The 16,206-nt window shown below is 34.7% G+C and overlaps 1 protein-coding gene across 1 annotated transcript in view; it reads left to right on the top strand.

Annotated features, from left to right (window-relative positions):
* HMCN1 (hemicentin 1) overlaps nt 1-16,206 on the top strand; it is a 463,190-nt gene that overhangs the window by 292,638 nt on the left and 154,346 nt on the right. Inside the window, exons 37-40 of the mRNA XM_030302673.1 lie at nt 8,425-8,526; nt 9,315-9,491; nt 11,846-11,997; nt 14,008-14,131. Coding sequence (XP_030158533.1) covers nt 8,425-8,526; nt 9,315-9,491; nt 11,846-11,997; nt 14,008-14,131 — 555 coding nt within the window. The remainder of the gene's footprint in view (nt 1-8,424; nt 8,527-9,314; nt 9,492-11,845; nt 11,998-14,007; nt 14,132-16,206) is intronic.

Below are 16,206 nucleotides of genomic sequence, written 5' to 3'. Positions count from 1 at the left end.
TGATTATTTTTATGTCTTTATTCATAAAGGATGTTGGTCTTTTAATGTTGGATGTAGTGTCCTTTTATTCACTTTCTCTGTCTGGTTTTGTTATCATGGTACAACTGGCCTCTTAGAGTGATTTGAGATGTGTTCCCTCTCTGCTCTATTTTGAAAGAGTTTGTGAAGTAATTTTCCTTAAATGTTTGGTTGCAGGACTTTATTACTAATGTAATTTTTAAGTTTTGCACATCTATTCAGATTTTCTACTTTTTCTTGAGCCAGTTTTAGTAATTTGTGACTTTGTAGAAACCGTATATTTCATCTAGATTATCTAATTTGTTGGCACACACTGGTTTATAATATTCCCTTATAGTCCTCTTTAATTCTTATGGTTGATCCTCTTTCATTTCTAATTGTAGTAATTTCATCTTCTCTCTTTATGTTTTGTCATGGTCAACCTATCTAAAATTTTGTCCATATTGTTGATCTTTTCAAAATACCAGGTTTTAGTTTTGTTGATATCTCTTTCATCTTTTTATTGTCTATTTAATTTATTTGTACTCTAATCTTTATTTTTTTTCCTTCCTTCTGCTTGTTTGGATTACTTTACTCTCTTTTTTCTGGTTTCTTAAGATGGAATATTAAGTTATTGGTTTGAGATTTGTTTGTAATGCAGTTGTTTATGGCTACACATTTTACTCCAAGCATTGCTTTATGTGTATCCCATAAGTTTTGGTATGTTATCTTTTTATTTTCATGTTTTCAGGGTTTTATCAAGTATCCCATATTATTTTTTAATATAATTTATTGACAAATTGGTTTCCATACAACACTCAGTGCTCATCCCAACAAGTGCCCTCCTCAATCCCATATGATTTTTTTGATCACTTAGCTACTTAAGAGTGTGTTGCTTAATTTCCACATATTTGTGAATTTCTTAACTCTTCTCTTATCATTGATATTTAATTTTGTTCCACTGTGGTTGCAGAACATACTTTGTATGATTTTTTTTCTTCCAAGATTTTATTTAAATCCAAATTTGTTAAAATATAGTGTAGTATTGGTTTCAGGGTACTTTATATGATGTTAAGCCTTTTGAATGTATTGAGACTTGTTTTAAAGTCTAACATAGTCCATCCTTGAGAATGTTACAAATGCATTTAAGAAGAATGTGTATTCTGCTGTTATTGCATGGACTGTTCCATGTGTGTTTGTGGTTTATACTGTTGTTCAGGTCTTCCATTACTTGTTAATATCCTGTTCAGTTGTTCTATCCGTTATTGAAACTGAAATAATGATGCCTTCAATTATTTATTATTGAGTTACCTGTTTCTCCTTTTGATTCTAAAAATTTTTGTTCCATGTGTCTTGAGATTCTGTTGTTATGTAAATGTATAGTTATAATTGTTATATTTTTTTAATGTGTTAAGACTCAGTATCATTTAAAATTACCCTACTTTGTTGCTAGTAATGATTTTTGTTTTAAAGTCCATTTTGTTTGATATCGATATAGCCTCCCTGGTTTTTGTTTGTCTACTGTTTGCATCGTTTATCTTTTTATGTCCTTTCACTTTCAACCTATTTGTATCTTTGACTCAAAAGCGTGTCTCTTGTAGACAACATACAGTTGGGTCATATTTTTGTTTTTTTGTTTTAAATCCATTCTGCTAGTCTGTGCTTTTTGAGTAGTATTTAATCCATTTACATTTAATGTAATTACTGACATGATAGAGTGTATAGTCTACCATGCTACGTGTTTTTTATATGTATTATGTTATTTTGGTTTTTATGTTTCTCCATTACTGCCTTTTTTATTAAATAGATATTTCCTTGTGTACCATTTTATTTCTCTTGTTTCTTTTACTGTATTTTTTGAGTTTATTTTTAGTGATTACCTTGGGGATTACAATTAGCTTCTTAATTAACAATATTATACTTTGGACTAAAACCAATTTAATTTCAATAGTATAAAGAGTTTTGTTCCTTTATAACTCTCTTCCCTTTTCCCTCTTTTGTGCTATTCATGCCACACAAATTACACCTTTATTCCTCATGACCCCATCAATACAGACTTATAATTATTGACTTATGCTGTTGTCTTTTATTTTTTATTAAAAAAAATTTTTTAATGTTTGTTTATTTTTGAGAGACAGCAAGAGATAGAGTGTGAGCAAGGGAGGGGAAGAGAGAAGGAGACACAGAATTCAAAGCAGGCTCCAGGCTCTGAGCTGTCAGCACAAAACCTGACATGGGGCTCGAACTCATGAACTGTGAGATATGGCCTGAGCTGAAGTCAGACACCTAACCAACTGAGCCACCCAGGCACCCCTATGCTGTTGTCTTTTAAATCAGAGAGGAGAAAAAATAGTTTTGCTCGAAATACACAGTTTTACTGTTTTTATTACTAGTTACTTCTACTAGTGCTCTTTTATTTTTTCATGTGTATTAGAGTTACTATTTATTTGTAGCCTGAAGGACTCTCTTTAGTATTTCTTGTGAGGCTGGAGACTAGCAATGAATTCTCTGTTTTTTTTTTTTTTTATTTCCATGAATGTTTTAATTTCTCCTTCTGAAGGATAGTTTTGCTTAAGATAGAATTCTTTGTTGATAGTCTTTTTCTTTCCTCACTCTTAATAAGTCACCCAGTGCTTTGTGGCCTCCATTTTTTTAATGAAAAATCAACTATTGGATTTATTGAGAATTCCTGTATATGATAAATCACTTCTCCATTTTGCTGCTCTTAAGATTATCTCTTTTTTATATGATATATCCAAGTTGGAATTTGTTAAACTTCTTTAAAGTTAAAGTTTGTTGAACTTCTTAAATGTGTACATTAATGTTTTCCCTCAAATTTGGGAAGGTTTCAATCACATTTCTTCAAATGTTCTTTCTACACTTTCTCTCCTCTCCTTTGGGACTTACATTATGCATAATACTTGATGGTGTCCCATAACCCTCAGGCTCTGTTCTGTTGATTTTTCTTTGTTCTTTTTTTCTTTCTGCTTCTAAACTTGGATAATCTCAATCGATCTGTCTTTAAGTTACTGACTCTTTCTTCTTCCAGCTCAAATATTGCACTTTTAAATTTCAGACTTTCTATTTGGTTCTTTCTACAATTTCCAGTTCTTAGTTGATACTCCCAGTTTAGTGAAACATCATTCTCCTACTTTCCTTTACATCTTTAAACGTGGTTTCTTTTAGCTCTTGGAATGTACTTAAAATAGCTGAGTTAAAGTCTTTGTCTAGGGGTGCCTGTTAAGTGTCGTACTCTTGATTTCAGCTTAGGTCATGATTTCACAATTTGTGGGATCGAGCCCTGCATCAGGCTCTGTGCTGACAGCATGAGCCTGCTTGGAAGTCTCTCTTTCCCTCTCTCTCTGCCATCCTCTGCTCACATTCCCTCTCCCTCTATCTTAAAATAAATAAATAAACATTTAAAAAAATAAAGTCTTTGTCTAAGAAGTTCAACACCTGGGCCTCCTCATGGACATTTTCTCTTGACTGCTTCTTTTTTGTGCATGGACCATGCTGTCTTATTTCTTTGCATGTTCCATAATTTTGTGTTGAAAAGTAGACATTTTAAATAATATAATGTGGCATAAAAAGATGCAGAGCATCACTAATCATAAGGGAAAAGCAAATCAAAACTACAGTGAGATGGGATGCCTGAGTGGCTTAGGTAGTTAAGTGTCTGCCTCTTGGTTTCAGCTCAGGTGATGATCTTGCAGTTTGTGAGTTTGAGCCCTGCATCAGGCTCTGCACTCTGGATGCAGATCCTGCTTTGGATCCTCTGTATCCCATTCTCTCTGCCCCTCCCTCACTTGTTCTCTCTCTCTCTCTCTCTCTCTCCCTCTCTCTCTCTCTCTCTCTCTCTCTGTCTCTCTGTCTCTCTGTCTCTCTCAAAAATTAATAAACATTTTAAAAAACTTCAATGAGATATCACCTCACACCTGTCAGAATGGCTAAAGTAAAAAACACAAACAAGTGTTGGTAAAGATGTGGAGAGAAAGGAACGCTCATGCACTGTTGGTTGGAATGCAAACTAGTGCAACCACTGTGGAAAACAGTATGGAGGTTCCTCAAAAACTTAAAAAAAGAATTGTCTTCTGACCCACTAATTCTACTATTGGGTATTTACCCAAAGAATACCAAAACACTAAATCCAAAAGATATATGCACTCCTATGTTTACTGCAGCATTACTTACAATAGCCAAATTATGAAAGCAACCTAAGTGTCCCCTGATAGATGAATGAATAAAGAAGAGGTTTTATACACACACACACACACACATATATATATATATATATATATATATATATATATATATATATATAATGGAATATTAGCCATAAAAAAGAATGAAATCTGGCCATTTGCAGCAATATGGGTGGATCTAAAGAGTATAACGGTAAGTGAAATAGTCAGAGAAAGACAAATACCATATGATTTCACTCATGTGGAATTTAAGAAACAAAACAAATTAACAGAAAAAAGAGATAAGCAAAGAAAACAAACAAAAACAAAGCAGACTTAATAGAGAACAAACTGATGGTTACCAGAGGGTAGGGGGATGGGTGAAGGGGATTAAGAGAATACTTACCATGATGAGCAATGAGTAATGTATAGAAGTATTGAATTACCATATTGCACACCTGAAACTAATATAACACTAAACGTTAAATATACTAGAATTAAAAAATTTAGAAAAATAATATAATGTGGCAATTCTGGAAGTCATAGTCTCTTCTTTCCATAATTAGTGTTATTGTTGTCACTGTTGTTGCTGGGTTTTTTTGTTTGCGTCTTCTGTTTTTTTTATTTAGTGAATAGGTAGAATACTGGTACCCCCCAAAATGTTCACATCCTACTCCTAGAACCTGTGAATATGTTAGGTAACATGCAAAGAGGAATTAAGAATACAAATGGAATTAAAGTTGTTAATCAACTGACCTCAAAATAGGGAGATTACCCTGCATTATCCAGGGTACCCAGTGTAATCAGAAGGACATTAAAAGTGGAAGAGGGAGGCAGGACTTCAGAGTGATAGGATGAGAGGGTCTTATGAGTCTGCCCCACATCTCCATTGCTGATTTTGAAGATGGAAGGCAGGAGGGTGAAAACCAAAGAATGTAAGTGTCCTCTCTAAATTGGAAAAGACAAGGAAATAGATTCTCCCCTGCAGCTTACAGAAAGGAATTGCGCCCTTTTGAGACATTTTTTTTAACCTGGTGAGACTGTGTTGTACTTCTCACCCATAGAACTATAAGATAATAAATTTGTATTGTTAAACTATCAAGTTTGAGGCAATTTGTTGTGAAAGCAAAAGGAAACTAATATGGTAAGTTTTCTCAACAATTCCTGTGAAATCTGTTTTTACAGACTTTAACATGCCCCTGGGGAAAAGGCTGCACTGAGCAAACTCTGAACCTGCTGAATAAAGACAAGTCCTTTGAGTGTGGATTTCCGGGGAAGGGCCAAATAGGTCAAACAGTGCCAGTTTTCTAGGAATGGTGCTCTTAGGTAGTTCCAAACCCATTCTGCTTCTTTCAGTATCTGCTGCTTTTTTCACCATGTTTGCTAGGTTATTTGTTTTCAAGATTACTGCTGAGCTGGGGAGAGAGTGTTGGGAATAGAGGGAGATAAAATGCCATGAAACTCACTGTTCTTAATGAGATTTAGCTTTTTTTCTTGAATAAACACTTCTTGGATTGTTGCAAGTCTTTGGTTAATTTCCAGAGTTCTGAAAAAGTTGATTTTGACAAATTTTCCAGTGTTCTTGTTTCTTTTATGGAGGAGTGGATTTTCAGAGTTCTTTGCCATTCTTGCTGACGTCTAATCTTTTTCCTTTAAGTTCTCTAGGGGAGTGAAAAATAGCCAACCCACTCCATAGCTCTTGCATTTCTTATTCTTACCATAATGTTTTATTGCAGCAGCTACATAGTCTGTCAAAGCCTTCAGTGATCACTTCAGTCCAGAAGGCTTCAAGTGAGTATTTAAATAACTGTTTTGAAGGAATGTGCCATGGACTAACTATTTTTCCTTTTGTTGGAAAAGTCAGATAGCCCTATTTAAAGGTTTTTGTCCTTAAATACAGTATCATTCTTCTGAATTCAGTGCAGAGAACAGAAACATTCTAGGCTTTCAAACAGGAAGGGTTAACGCATTAAATTAAGTGGATACAGATATAAAGGAAGAGTGGGTTGTAGGCTTTCCCTTTAGGAACAACCTCCAGAAATACAGAGATCTGACCCACCAAGACATTTACCTCTTGAGGACAGATTTTATTTTAAATTTATTTAAATTTATTTTAAAAATCAGCTTTTGTTGTTTTTGCTTATTTTCTTTGGTGCTCTCTTCTGCTTTCGTTTTTATTGTTTCTCTCTCCCTGACTTCTTTTGGTTTATTTTATTGGATTCCCAGTTGAATGTGCTTACAACATTTATTTTTATTATTTCTTAGTTTTTAAATATATTCATTGGAGGCTTTAAGATTTCCTTTGAGTACTATACTCTACAGCTAGGTGACATCCTATGTGTTTTAATTATAATCAATCTCATATTTTATTTTTTTGTAATCATATACTTTTATCTTGATTTCTTCTTTAATGAAGTTATCCTCCTGTAAAGAGCTTTATATTTTTGTTTTTGACCTCTACTTATTTTTATTATAGTTTATTAAATTGTAGTTATAAATGCCTTATTGAGATTCTGTGGCCTAATATACAGTCAGTTTTGAAAATATTCGATTGGCATTTGAGAAATGTATATTTCTTGTTAACTATAAATGCACCTACACACACATATGCACATACAATCTGGATGGGTAATATTATTTTTCAAACTCTTTAAAACTTAATTTCTATTTCACTATAGTCAATTCCTAAGAAAGTACACTAAAATATGCTCCTTTTAGATTTTTCAAAATTGTCCTGCTTTTTAACAAATTTTGCTTTGTTATTCAATGCATATAGCATTGCCATTAAAATGGACTCTTTGTTTCTTGTGACCTGTCAAGCAAAAGAAAGCAGGTAGCTTTATTATATTTGATGCTTTTTGCTTAGGATACTAGTTTGTCAGAAACTGATATGATCCTGTTTTCCTAGTACACCTTTGCCCAACTCTTTACTGTTAGCATTTTTGTGGGTTTTTTATTTATGCTCTTTATCCACTTGGACTTTTTTTATTAAAGAAAATAGCATTAACCCACAATTGTGTTAACTCTTTGTCTATTGTACAAAGAAAATGAGTTCATTCACATTTATGCTCTTGATTCACATATTTGATTTTATTTCTTCCATCTTATTTAGTTCTAATAATTTTTCTTATTTTCCTTTCTCCTTTTCCTCTTCTGTTTTTAATAGATTAATGAATAGATGGAGTGGGGTTGAAGGGTTCCAGTGCACTGAATAAGTTTAGCAAATCTTTAAAATGTAGTTTTTATATAAACTTCAGATACTAACTTACATTTACAGCATCTTCTCACAATAAGATAAGACCTCTAGTTTACTTGTGAGTTTTTCATCCTGGTGTCATTCCTATATTACTTGAGATAGTGTAGGAAACATAGGGCATTGCTATTCTATGTTGTTATTCCTTTTATACTATGCCTCTTGGACTTTCCAAATTCCTACTTTATTATATGCACACTGAATCATAAAGTAGCATTATCTGTGATGTTTAAAATTTAAAATAGGTGTGCCTGGGTGGCTCAGTCAGCTAAACATTGGACTTTGGATTTCACCTCAGGTCTTGATCTCACGGTTTGTGAGATCGAGTCCCGCATTCGGCTCTGTGCTGACAGTGTGGAGTCAGCTTGGGATTTTCTCTCTCTCTCTCTCTCTCTCTCTCTCTCTCTGCTTCTCCCCCACTTATGCATACTCACTCTCTCTCAAAATAAACATTTTTTAAAAGTTGAAATTAAAAATATAGTTCTCTATTTTATTTTACTAACAATTTAAATATAACTTTTATATCAAAAGAAAAAACTGTGATACACCAAAAAAAGACGCTTAATTTTTCTGAAATGCTTTAAGATTATACTCTACAAAGATAAAGTCTGATATTTTGAGAAATAGATTTCCCTTTCACTGGAAGAGTTCAAATGGGATAGCTTACTTCTTGTTAAAGGCAATTCATCATCAGACTAATCAGGTTAATTGGAATAGAAAAATAGTCCTTTAGCTTTCTTTGCTACCCTGCTAATCTATAATTCTGAGGATTTTCCTATTTGTGCACAGAGGAATGGATGATCCTAAAAACTTATTGAGATTTTTTTTTTAATCCTGTTCTCCAATTCTACTTAATAGTATACTTTACTTTTATTCCAAGTATATCAGTATATGTATGTGAAAGGAAGAAAGGAATGATAATTTCCACTGAACAAATAGTTTTTGTTTAAATAGCCTACTTATGTGAATTAATTATGTTTGGGCGTCTTGCAGAACCACCTAGCCTGGAGGATGCAGGAAAGATGCTGAATGAGACAGTGGTGCTGAACAACCCCATTCAGTTGGAGTGTAAGGCAGCTGGCAACCCCTTGCCCGGTAGGTTTACCTGTGGAGTCTCTGACATTTTAAGATTTCTGGGAAAAGCTAAACCTGTTTATGAGCACCATATAGCAATTACTAATAAAGGAAAAATTATAGGATACATTCTAAGGGTAAAGCATTGATAAGGATATCAGGAGGTGGATGATATTTTTGAATTTTCATTGCTTCCAACTCTATGAAATAATTTACCCATTTGAACAAGGTAGTAATATGGGAATGATTAATCCTCTTATTACCCTTACTGTGGCCACAAAACTCACAATGGTATTTTTTATACATTTATGTTGGAAAATATTTGTTTTCTCTAGTTCAAATTGATTATCTTTATAATAGTCATTTGATGAGACTATTATTTTGTTGATTCTCATCACTAGTAAGTTATCAATATGAATCAAGAATAATATAATTTTTAGGTTAATGGTATATATAGTCTTTGGTTTTGATAAAATGCATAGACAAAATTTTTTATTGATAAGAGAAGTATAAACAACAAAAAGAAATAGAACTGGTTAAAAGTTTGCTATCAAACAATACTGATATATTAGAGATAATAAAAGGGTATTTGTTTTATAATTTCATTTTCAGGACTCTTATATTAGTTTGGCTATTCATGTTTTTCTTAGGGTTACCTCCTCCTCAAAGCCAATCCTAAAGAGAGTCTTAAACTGTTTAAATTTGAATGACAAGCAAAAGACTAAAGCAATTATTAGTATTTTGGTTAAGCTCCAATTTAGTGGTATCAAGCTTTTAAAAGAAAGCTTTCTCTCTTTTTCCTCTTACAGCTATTACATGGTATAAAGATAATCATCCACTCTCGGGGTCCACCAGTGTCACTTTCTTGAACAGAGGACAGATCATTGATATTGAAAGTGCCCAGATTGCTGATGCTGGTATATATAAATGTGTGGCCATCAACTCAGCTGGAGCTACAGAATTATTTTACAGTCTACAGGTCCATGGTTAGTGCCACTTCCCCTAGATTCACAGTGGAGTAAAAACGCATTCAAAATGATTAGGTGCTTCTATAAAACTCTAGCATAAATATTTAACATAGTGTGTTTTGTTATCTTTCTAAAGGTGCAGTGTTCTAAAACTGATGAATGTTTTCATTTCCTGATTCCTATTAAAATTCTCTAGTTTCACATGCTGTTGAGCTTAAGATTGCCTCTATATATTCAATGTAATCCCAATCAAAATAGCACCAGCATTCTTCTCTGAGCTAAAACAAACAATCCTAAAGTTTAAATGGAACCACAGAAGACCCTGAATAGCCAAAGTCATGTTGAAAAAGGAAACCAAAGCTGGAGGCATCATAATCCCAGACTTTAGCCTGTACTGCAAAGCTGTAATCATCAAGACAGTATGGTATTGGCCCAAAAACAGACACATAGACCAATGGAATAGAATAGAGAACCCAAATTGGACCCACAAATGTATAGCCAACTAATCTTTGACCAACTAGCAAAGTGTATCCGATGGAAACAGTCTCCTGAGCAAATGGTGCTGGGAGAACTGGACAGCAACATGCAGAAGAATGAAACTGGACCACTTTCTTAACACCATACACAAAAATAAATTAAAATGGATGAAAGACCTAAATGTGAGACAGGAAACCATCAAAATCCTAGAGGAAAAAACAGGCAACAATCTCTCTGACCTCAGCCGCAGCAACTTCTTAATTGACATGTCTCCAAAGGCAAGGGAAATAAAGGCAAAAAATGAACTATGGGGCGTCATCAAGATAAAAAGCTTCTGCACAGCAGGGAAACAATCAACAAAACTAAAAGGCAACCGATGGAATGGGAGAAGCTATTTGTAAAAGACATATTGGATAAAGGGTTAGTATCAAAAATCTATAAAGAACTTACCAAACTCAACACCTGAAAAACAAATAATCCAGTGAAGAAATAGACAGAAGGCATTAATAGACACTTTTCCAAAGAAGACATCTGGATGGCTAATACACATATGAGAAAATGTTCAACATCACTCATCATTAGGGAAATACAAATCAAAACCACACTGAGATACCACCTCACACCAGTCCAAGTGGCTAAAATGAACAACTCAGGAAACAACAGGTTTTGGCTAGGATGTGGAGAAAGGGGAGCCCTCTTTCACTGTTGGTGGGAATGCAAACTGGTGCAACCACTCTGGAAAACAGTGTGGAGATTCCTCAAAAAATTAAAAATAGAACTACCCTATAACCCAAGAATAGCACTACTAGAAATTTATCCAAAGGATACAGGAGTGCTGATTCATAGGGGCACATGTACCCCAATGTTAATAGCAGCACTATCAACAATAGACAAATTATGGAAAGAGCCCAAATGTCCATCAACTAATGAATGGCTAAAGAAGATGTAGCATATATAGACAATGGAATACTACTCGGCGATGAAAAAGAGTGGAATCTTGCCATTTGCAACAATGTGGATGGAACTGGAGGGTATTATGCTCAGTGAAATAAGTCAGTTGGAGAAAGACAGATACCATATGTTTTCACTCATATGTGGAATTTGAAAAACTTAACAGAAGACCATAATGGAAGGGAAGGAAAAATAAGTTATAAACAAAGAGGGAGGCAAACCATAAGAGACTCTTAAATACAGAGAACGAACTGAGGGTTGATGGGGGTTGGGAGTATGGGGTTGGGGAAAATGGGAGATGGGCATTTAGAAGGGCATGTGTTGGGATGAGCAATGGGTGTTGAATGTAAGGGATGGATCATGGGAATCTACTCCTGAAGCCATGACTACATTGTATACACTGTATATTAGCTAACTTGACAATAAATTATTAAAATTAAAAACATTAGATGAACTGTTGAAATAGTCATCAATGATCTTATCAACTTATGACAATAACCTTATTTGTAAATATTGTCTGTCAAAATCATAGGTTTTGGCCAAAGAAAGATTTCAAATTATTATCTCTAATAATGTTTTTAAGACAACGAGGTAGTCATAGATACAGTGGAGGAAGACACACACACACACACACACACACACACACACACACACAGAAATCAAGAAATAAAAACACTCTGCTGTTAAAAACTGGATTTCCTAAGCAAAGTAGCTTTCCTCAATTGTAAATATTGATAATTGCACTACTTACCTCAAAGGATAGCTATAATTAGAATCTCAAAATAATGTGAAAGAACTCACCAAAACAAAACAAAACAAAGCCACCAAAAACCCACACGTGAAAATACAACTATAGACATTATATATACTTTTAATTATTTTGAGGTGAAATATTCTGTAATGTTAACATAACTTCCTTTTATTTATTTTTTATTTCTTTTCAGTGCCCCCATCGATTTCTGGCAGCAGTAACATGGTGGCAGTGGTGGTTAATAACCTGGTGAGGTTAGAATGTGAAGCCAGAGGTATCCCTGCCCCAAGTCTGACCTGGTTGAAAGATGGTAGCCCTGTCTCTAGTTTCACTAATGGGATACAGGTACTTTTGTTATTTCTTAAGGGCAATCTACCACCTGATTATTAAATACAGTACAAACAGGTAAAGCTATTAACCAGATTTGGAAAATACGAATTAACAATTGTTATCCAAAAACATACACATAAATATACATCCATAAATACCATAGCCACACTTGGGATTTCTAAACAATTCTTTAAAGCCCACTACATATAAGAATTCTTTTATTTCATATTGTAGGTACTATATATTGACCATTTGTGTTAACCTCTTTCTTTCTTTCTTTCTTTCTTTCTTTCTTTCTTTCTTTCTTTCTTTCTTTCTTTCTTTCTTTCTTAGGTTCATTTATTTATTTTGGGAGAGAGAGGGCACAAGTATGGGAGGGGCAGAGAGAGATGGAGAATCCCAAGCAGGCTCCATGCTGTCTGCTTGGAGCCCAGCACAGGACGCAAACTCATGAACCATGAGATCATGATCTGAGCCAAAACTAAGAGTCAGGTGCTTAACCGACTAAGCCATCCAGGCACCCCCATCTGTTTTACCTGCTTCCTACCTCCCCATCTCTATTCCCTGCCACCACCACAAAAGATACCTTGCACAAAGAAATGTTGATCAACAGGGGTGCCTGAGTGGTTTAGTCAGTTAAGCATCCAGCTCTTGGTTTCAGCTCAAGTCATGATCTCACAGTTCATGGGTTTGAGCCCCGTGTCAGGCTCTGTACTGACAATGCAGAACCTGCTTGAGACTCTCTCTCTTTCCCTCACTCTCTCTGCTCCTCCCCTTCTCTCTTTCTCTCTCAAAAAGAAAAATGTTGATCAACAGTAAAAACAGGAATTTCCTCATAAAATTTATATTTAAATATTTGGAAATATTAATGAATTAGAGAGAGAACCATATAGACTGTATTTAATTTTACAAAAACATAAAGTAATAAAGTAAGAAATACTAGAAAGGCAACATTGTAAGAAATGAAGTTTGAGTCTGAGAAAGCATTAAGTGCTTTACATTGACTCAAAATTAAAAATATAGAAGCATAAAATATAAAAATAAAAATATAGAGCCTGGGTGGCTCACTTGGTTAAGTGTCTGACTCTTGATTTCAGACCGAGTCATGATCTCACAGTCATTAGATTGAGCCCCGTGTTGAGCTCTGCACTGACAGTGAGGAGCCTGCATGGGATATTCTCTCTCTCTCTCTCTCTCTCTCTCTGTCTCTCTTTCTCTCTCTCTCTCTCTGCCCCTCTCCGCCCCTCTCCCACTCTTGTGGGCATTCTCTTTCTCTCTCTCAAAATAAATAAATGGACATTAAAAATATTTAGAAGCACATATATCTCATTTAAAGTATACTTTAGTTTTATTTTGCTTAGCAGGGAATTTAGTTCTCCCACCATTCTACTTCTTTAGCTTTTCTCAAAAATCCAATGCTTGCAGAATTTGGGACCATAAAAGACCCAGACTTGATGTTAATATTTTAGAAGCACCACTAGACTAATGGGTTAAAAAGCTATGAATATGACTAATTTATTTGGCTGCTATTTTGCTATTCATTGTAACTGCTTATTTATTCTACCCAAAAAAATTAGAAGGGAAATTAGCTCCTCTTGTTCTCACTTATTCTCATCTTTCTCCCCTGGTGGCTTTCTCTCTCTCTGTAGTGAGTATAGATGAGATTGGACTATCACTTGATCTTGTTTTCAGTGATTGCTAAGTTTGGTTCTAGCTTTTTTTTCACAGTCTTCTTCCAAAGATAGGATGGGAAGTAGATTTTATGATGGTTGCCCACTTTAAAATAAAATAAAATAAAATAAAATAAAATAAAATAAAATAAAATAAAATAAAATAAAATAAAGTAAAGTAAAATAAATCTGACAGGAAATAAAATGAAATAAATAAAATAAAAAATATCCAAGTGGAACTCTTTCCGGAGGCAAATGTCAATTGATCAACCTCAGAAAATAGGAGAAAAAGGCTGTTTATGCATATGTTTCTCAGAGGGGCATGTTAGTTATTTATCTTTCTTATCATTGATAGGTTCTGTCTGGAGGCCGCATCCTAGCACTGACCAGCGCACAAATCAGTGATACCGGGAGATATACCTGCGTGGCAGTGAATGCTGCTGGGGAGAAACACAGGGACATTGACCTTAGAGTATATGGTGAGATATTTTAATAATTACTTCTGCTGTGATATAGATGTGTTTACTTCCTAAGATCATTGAGGAAGTTAAGGGAAGTTGTTGATAAAGAACTATGAGCAATAGAAATGATTTCACAGTATCAACTCAAATCAAATTCTACCTTTCTGCCTTGTATTTCACTTTGACTGATTTTCCTTTCTTAAAGTTCTGAGAAATTAAGATAAGCATACATCCAGCATGCCGGGTATTGGTTTCACAGAATACTCTGAAGAACAGATGACTATGGAAAGCAGCTTTGCAATTTGAAAGATAAAATCTCACTAAAGAAAGCATCTGTTCAAGTAGCTCTCTTGATCCATTCTACTCAGCGCCTAGATTTTATTACTTTTAAGTTACAATCAGCATATTTTGTAGCCCGTGCTATGTCTATGAATTAAAGGCTATTTGAAAAGCAAAAGTTAAACTAAGCATAAATTTAGATAAAATTCAAGTTTTTTCTACTTATGATGCAGCCATAAGGTACAAAAGGAAATGTCTAATTCTATCACAGCAAAAGTCCTCCTGCACAAAGTTTGGTCCTAATTGGGCTCCATCCATAAAATGTGCTTTTCATTCCACAATTTAGTTTACCTTTCCATTTAGAGCTGTTTTAGACTTTTTTCAGTGTCTTATTTGAATTATATTCCTTAGTCATGGAATAATGGAATTGTTTCTCTGTGCCCCCTCAAAGAGTATCTGGATTTTTTTCTATTTTAATTCCAGTATAATTAATGTAGTATTATATTAGTTTCAGGTGTATAATCCTAAGTCCTCCCTCACTTCCAAATAGTTCATTCCTATTCCAAATATATCACTTTTTTTTTTTTTTTACCTTCAAACCATGTGGGTTGACTGCTCTTTATACGTTTGCCAAAAGCAAATGTAATGATCACAAATAACTTATAAGTCATAGTTTTCTGACAGAAAAAAAAAAGCCTTGTTACAGAATGGCTAACTTGTATGACAAATTGAGCTGGAAAGTCGCAGTTGGCCTTAGTAAACTATGTTCTCTCTTTTCTGTTGCTTCAGCAGTCGACGTGAGTCCACATTCCGCCTCCAGCTTTGCTGGTGCTATGTGTTTGAGATAACAGATGTGTCTAAAATGCCCAGGCCCAGGGAATCTACTTCTTCCTTAAATCTAACTGGGTCATTTTTATGTATTATGAGGAATTGGAATGCTGTCAATCTGAAACATCCTTAGAGAGTGATTCATTAATCAATCTAAGTATATGATCCAAAAGCTCCTGCAATCATTAGCAAGCAGGCGGAGGGGTGATAAGAGTGTTCTCTGAGTTTTAGTCAGCAGTGAAAATCTGGGAATGGCTCCTTCCGTTTCTACATTGGTTAATGTCAAAAGTGCTGGAGAGATGATAGAGAATTGGTATTTTCCAGGAGTCATAAAGACATGCATCACTATTTTTTACCATTTGCCAAGACATTTCCATGCCACCCTTTTGGTCTGAAAACTGGGACTTTTCCTCTGTTATAAAAGTCAGATGGCTAGCTAATATGTTTGAAAATGTGGACACGTATTCAGCATTTAAAATGTAGATGCAGGGGCGCCTGGGTGGCTCAGTCGGTTGAGCGTCCGACTTCGGCTCAGGTCGTGATCTCACAGTCTGTGAGTTCGAGCCCCGCGTCGGGCTCTGTGCTAACAGCTCAGAGCCTGGAGCCTGCTTCCAATTCTGTGTCTCCCTCTCTTTCTGCCCCTCCCCCACTCATGCTCTGTTTCTCTCTCTCTCTCTCTCTCTGTGTCAAAAATAAACATTAAAAAAGTGTAAAAAAATAATAATTTTTAAAAATGTAGATGCATAGCAAGCAAATAAAGAAATAAAGCCAGCAAGAAAGAATAAAACTGAAATTAGTTTCCAATCTGTGCTCCATTCTTAGCATTATCTCTGTATATCGTATTCCTATAGTAGTATATATAGTAGTAACGTTGACAATCTCATGTCTCATTGGAGCCTAATGAAGGTCTATCCCCAGCAGTAAACCCCTTCAGATTTACATTGTAGATTGTGGGGGTGATAAGAAGAGTAGACAGTGGGTAAAAG

This window comes from Lynx canadensis, chromosome F1 (assembly GCF_007474595.2).
Source record: "Lynx canadensis isolate LIC74 chromosome F1, mLynCan4.pri.v2, whole genome shotgun sequence".
NCBI lineage: Eukaryota > Metazoa > Chordata > Mammalia > Carnivora > Felidae > Lynx > Lynx canadensis.
Note: the sequence above shows the minus strand (reverse complement) of the source record. Positions and strands in the feature narration are given on the sequence as shown.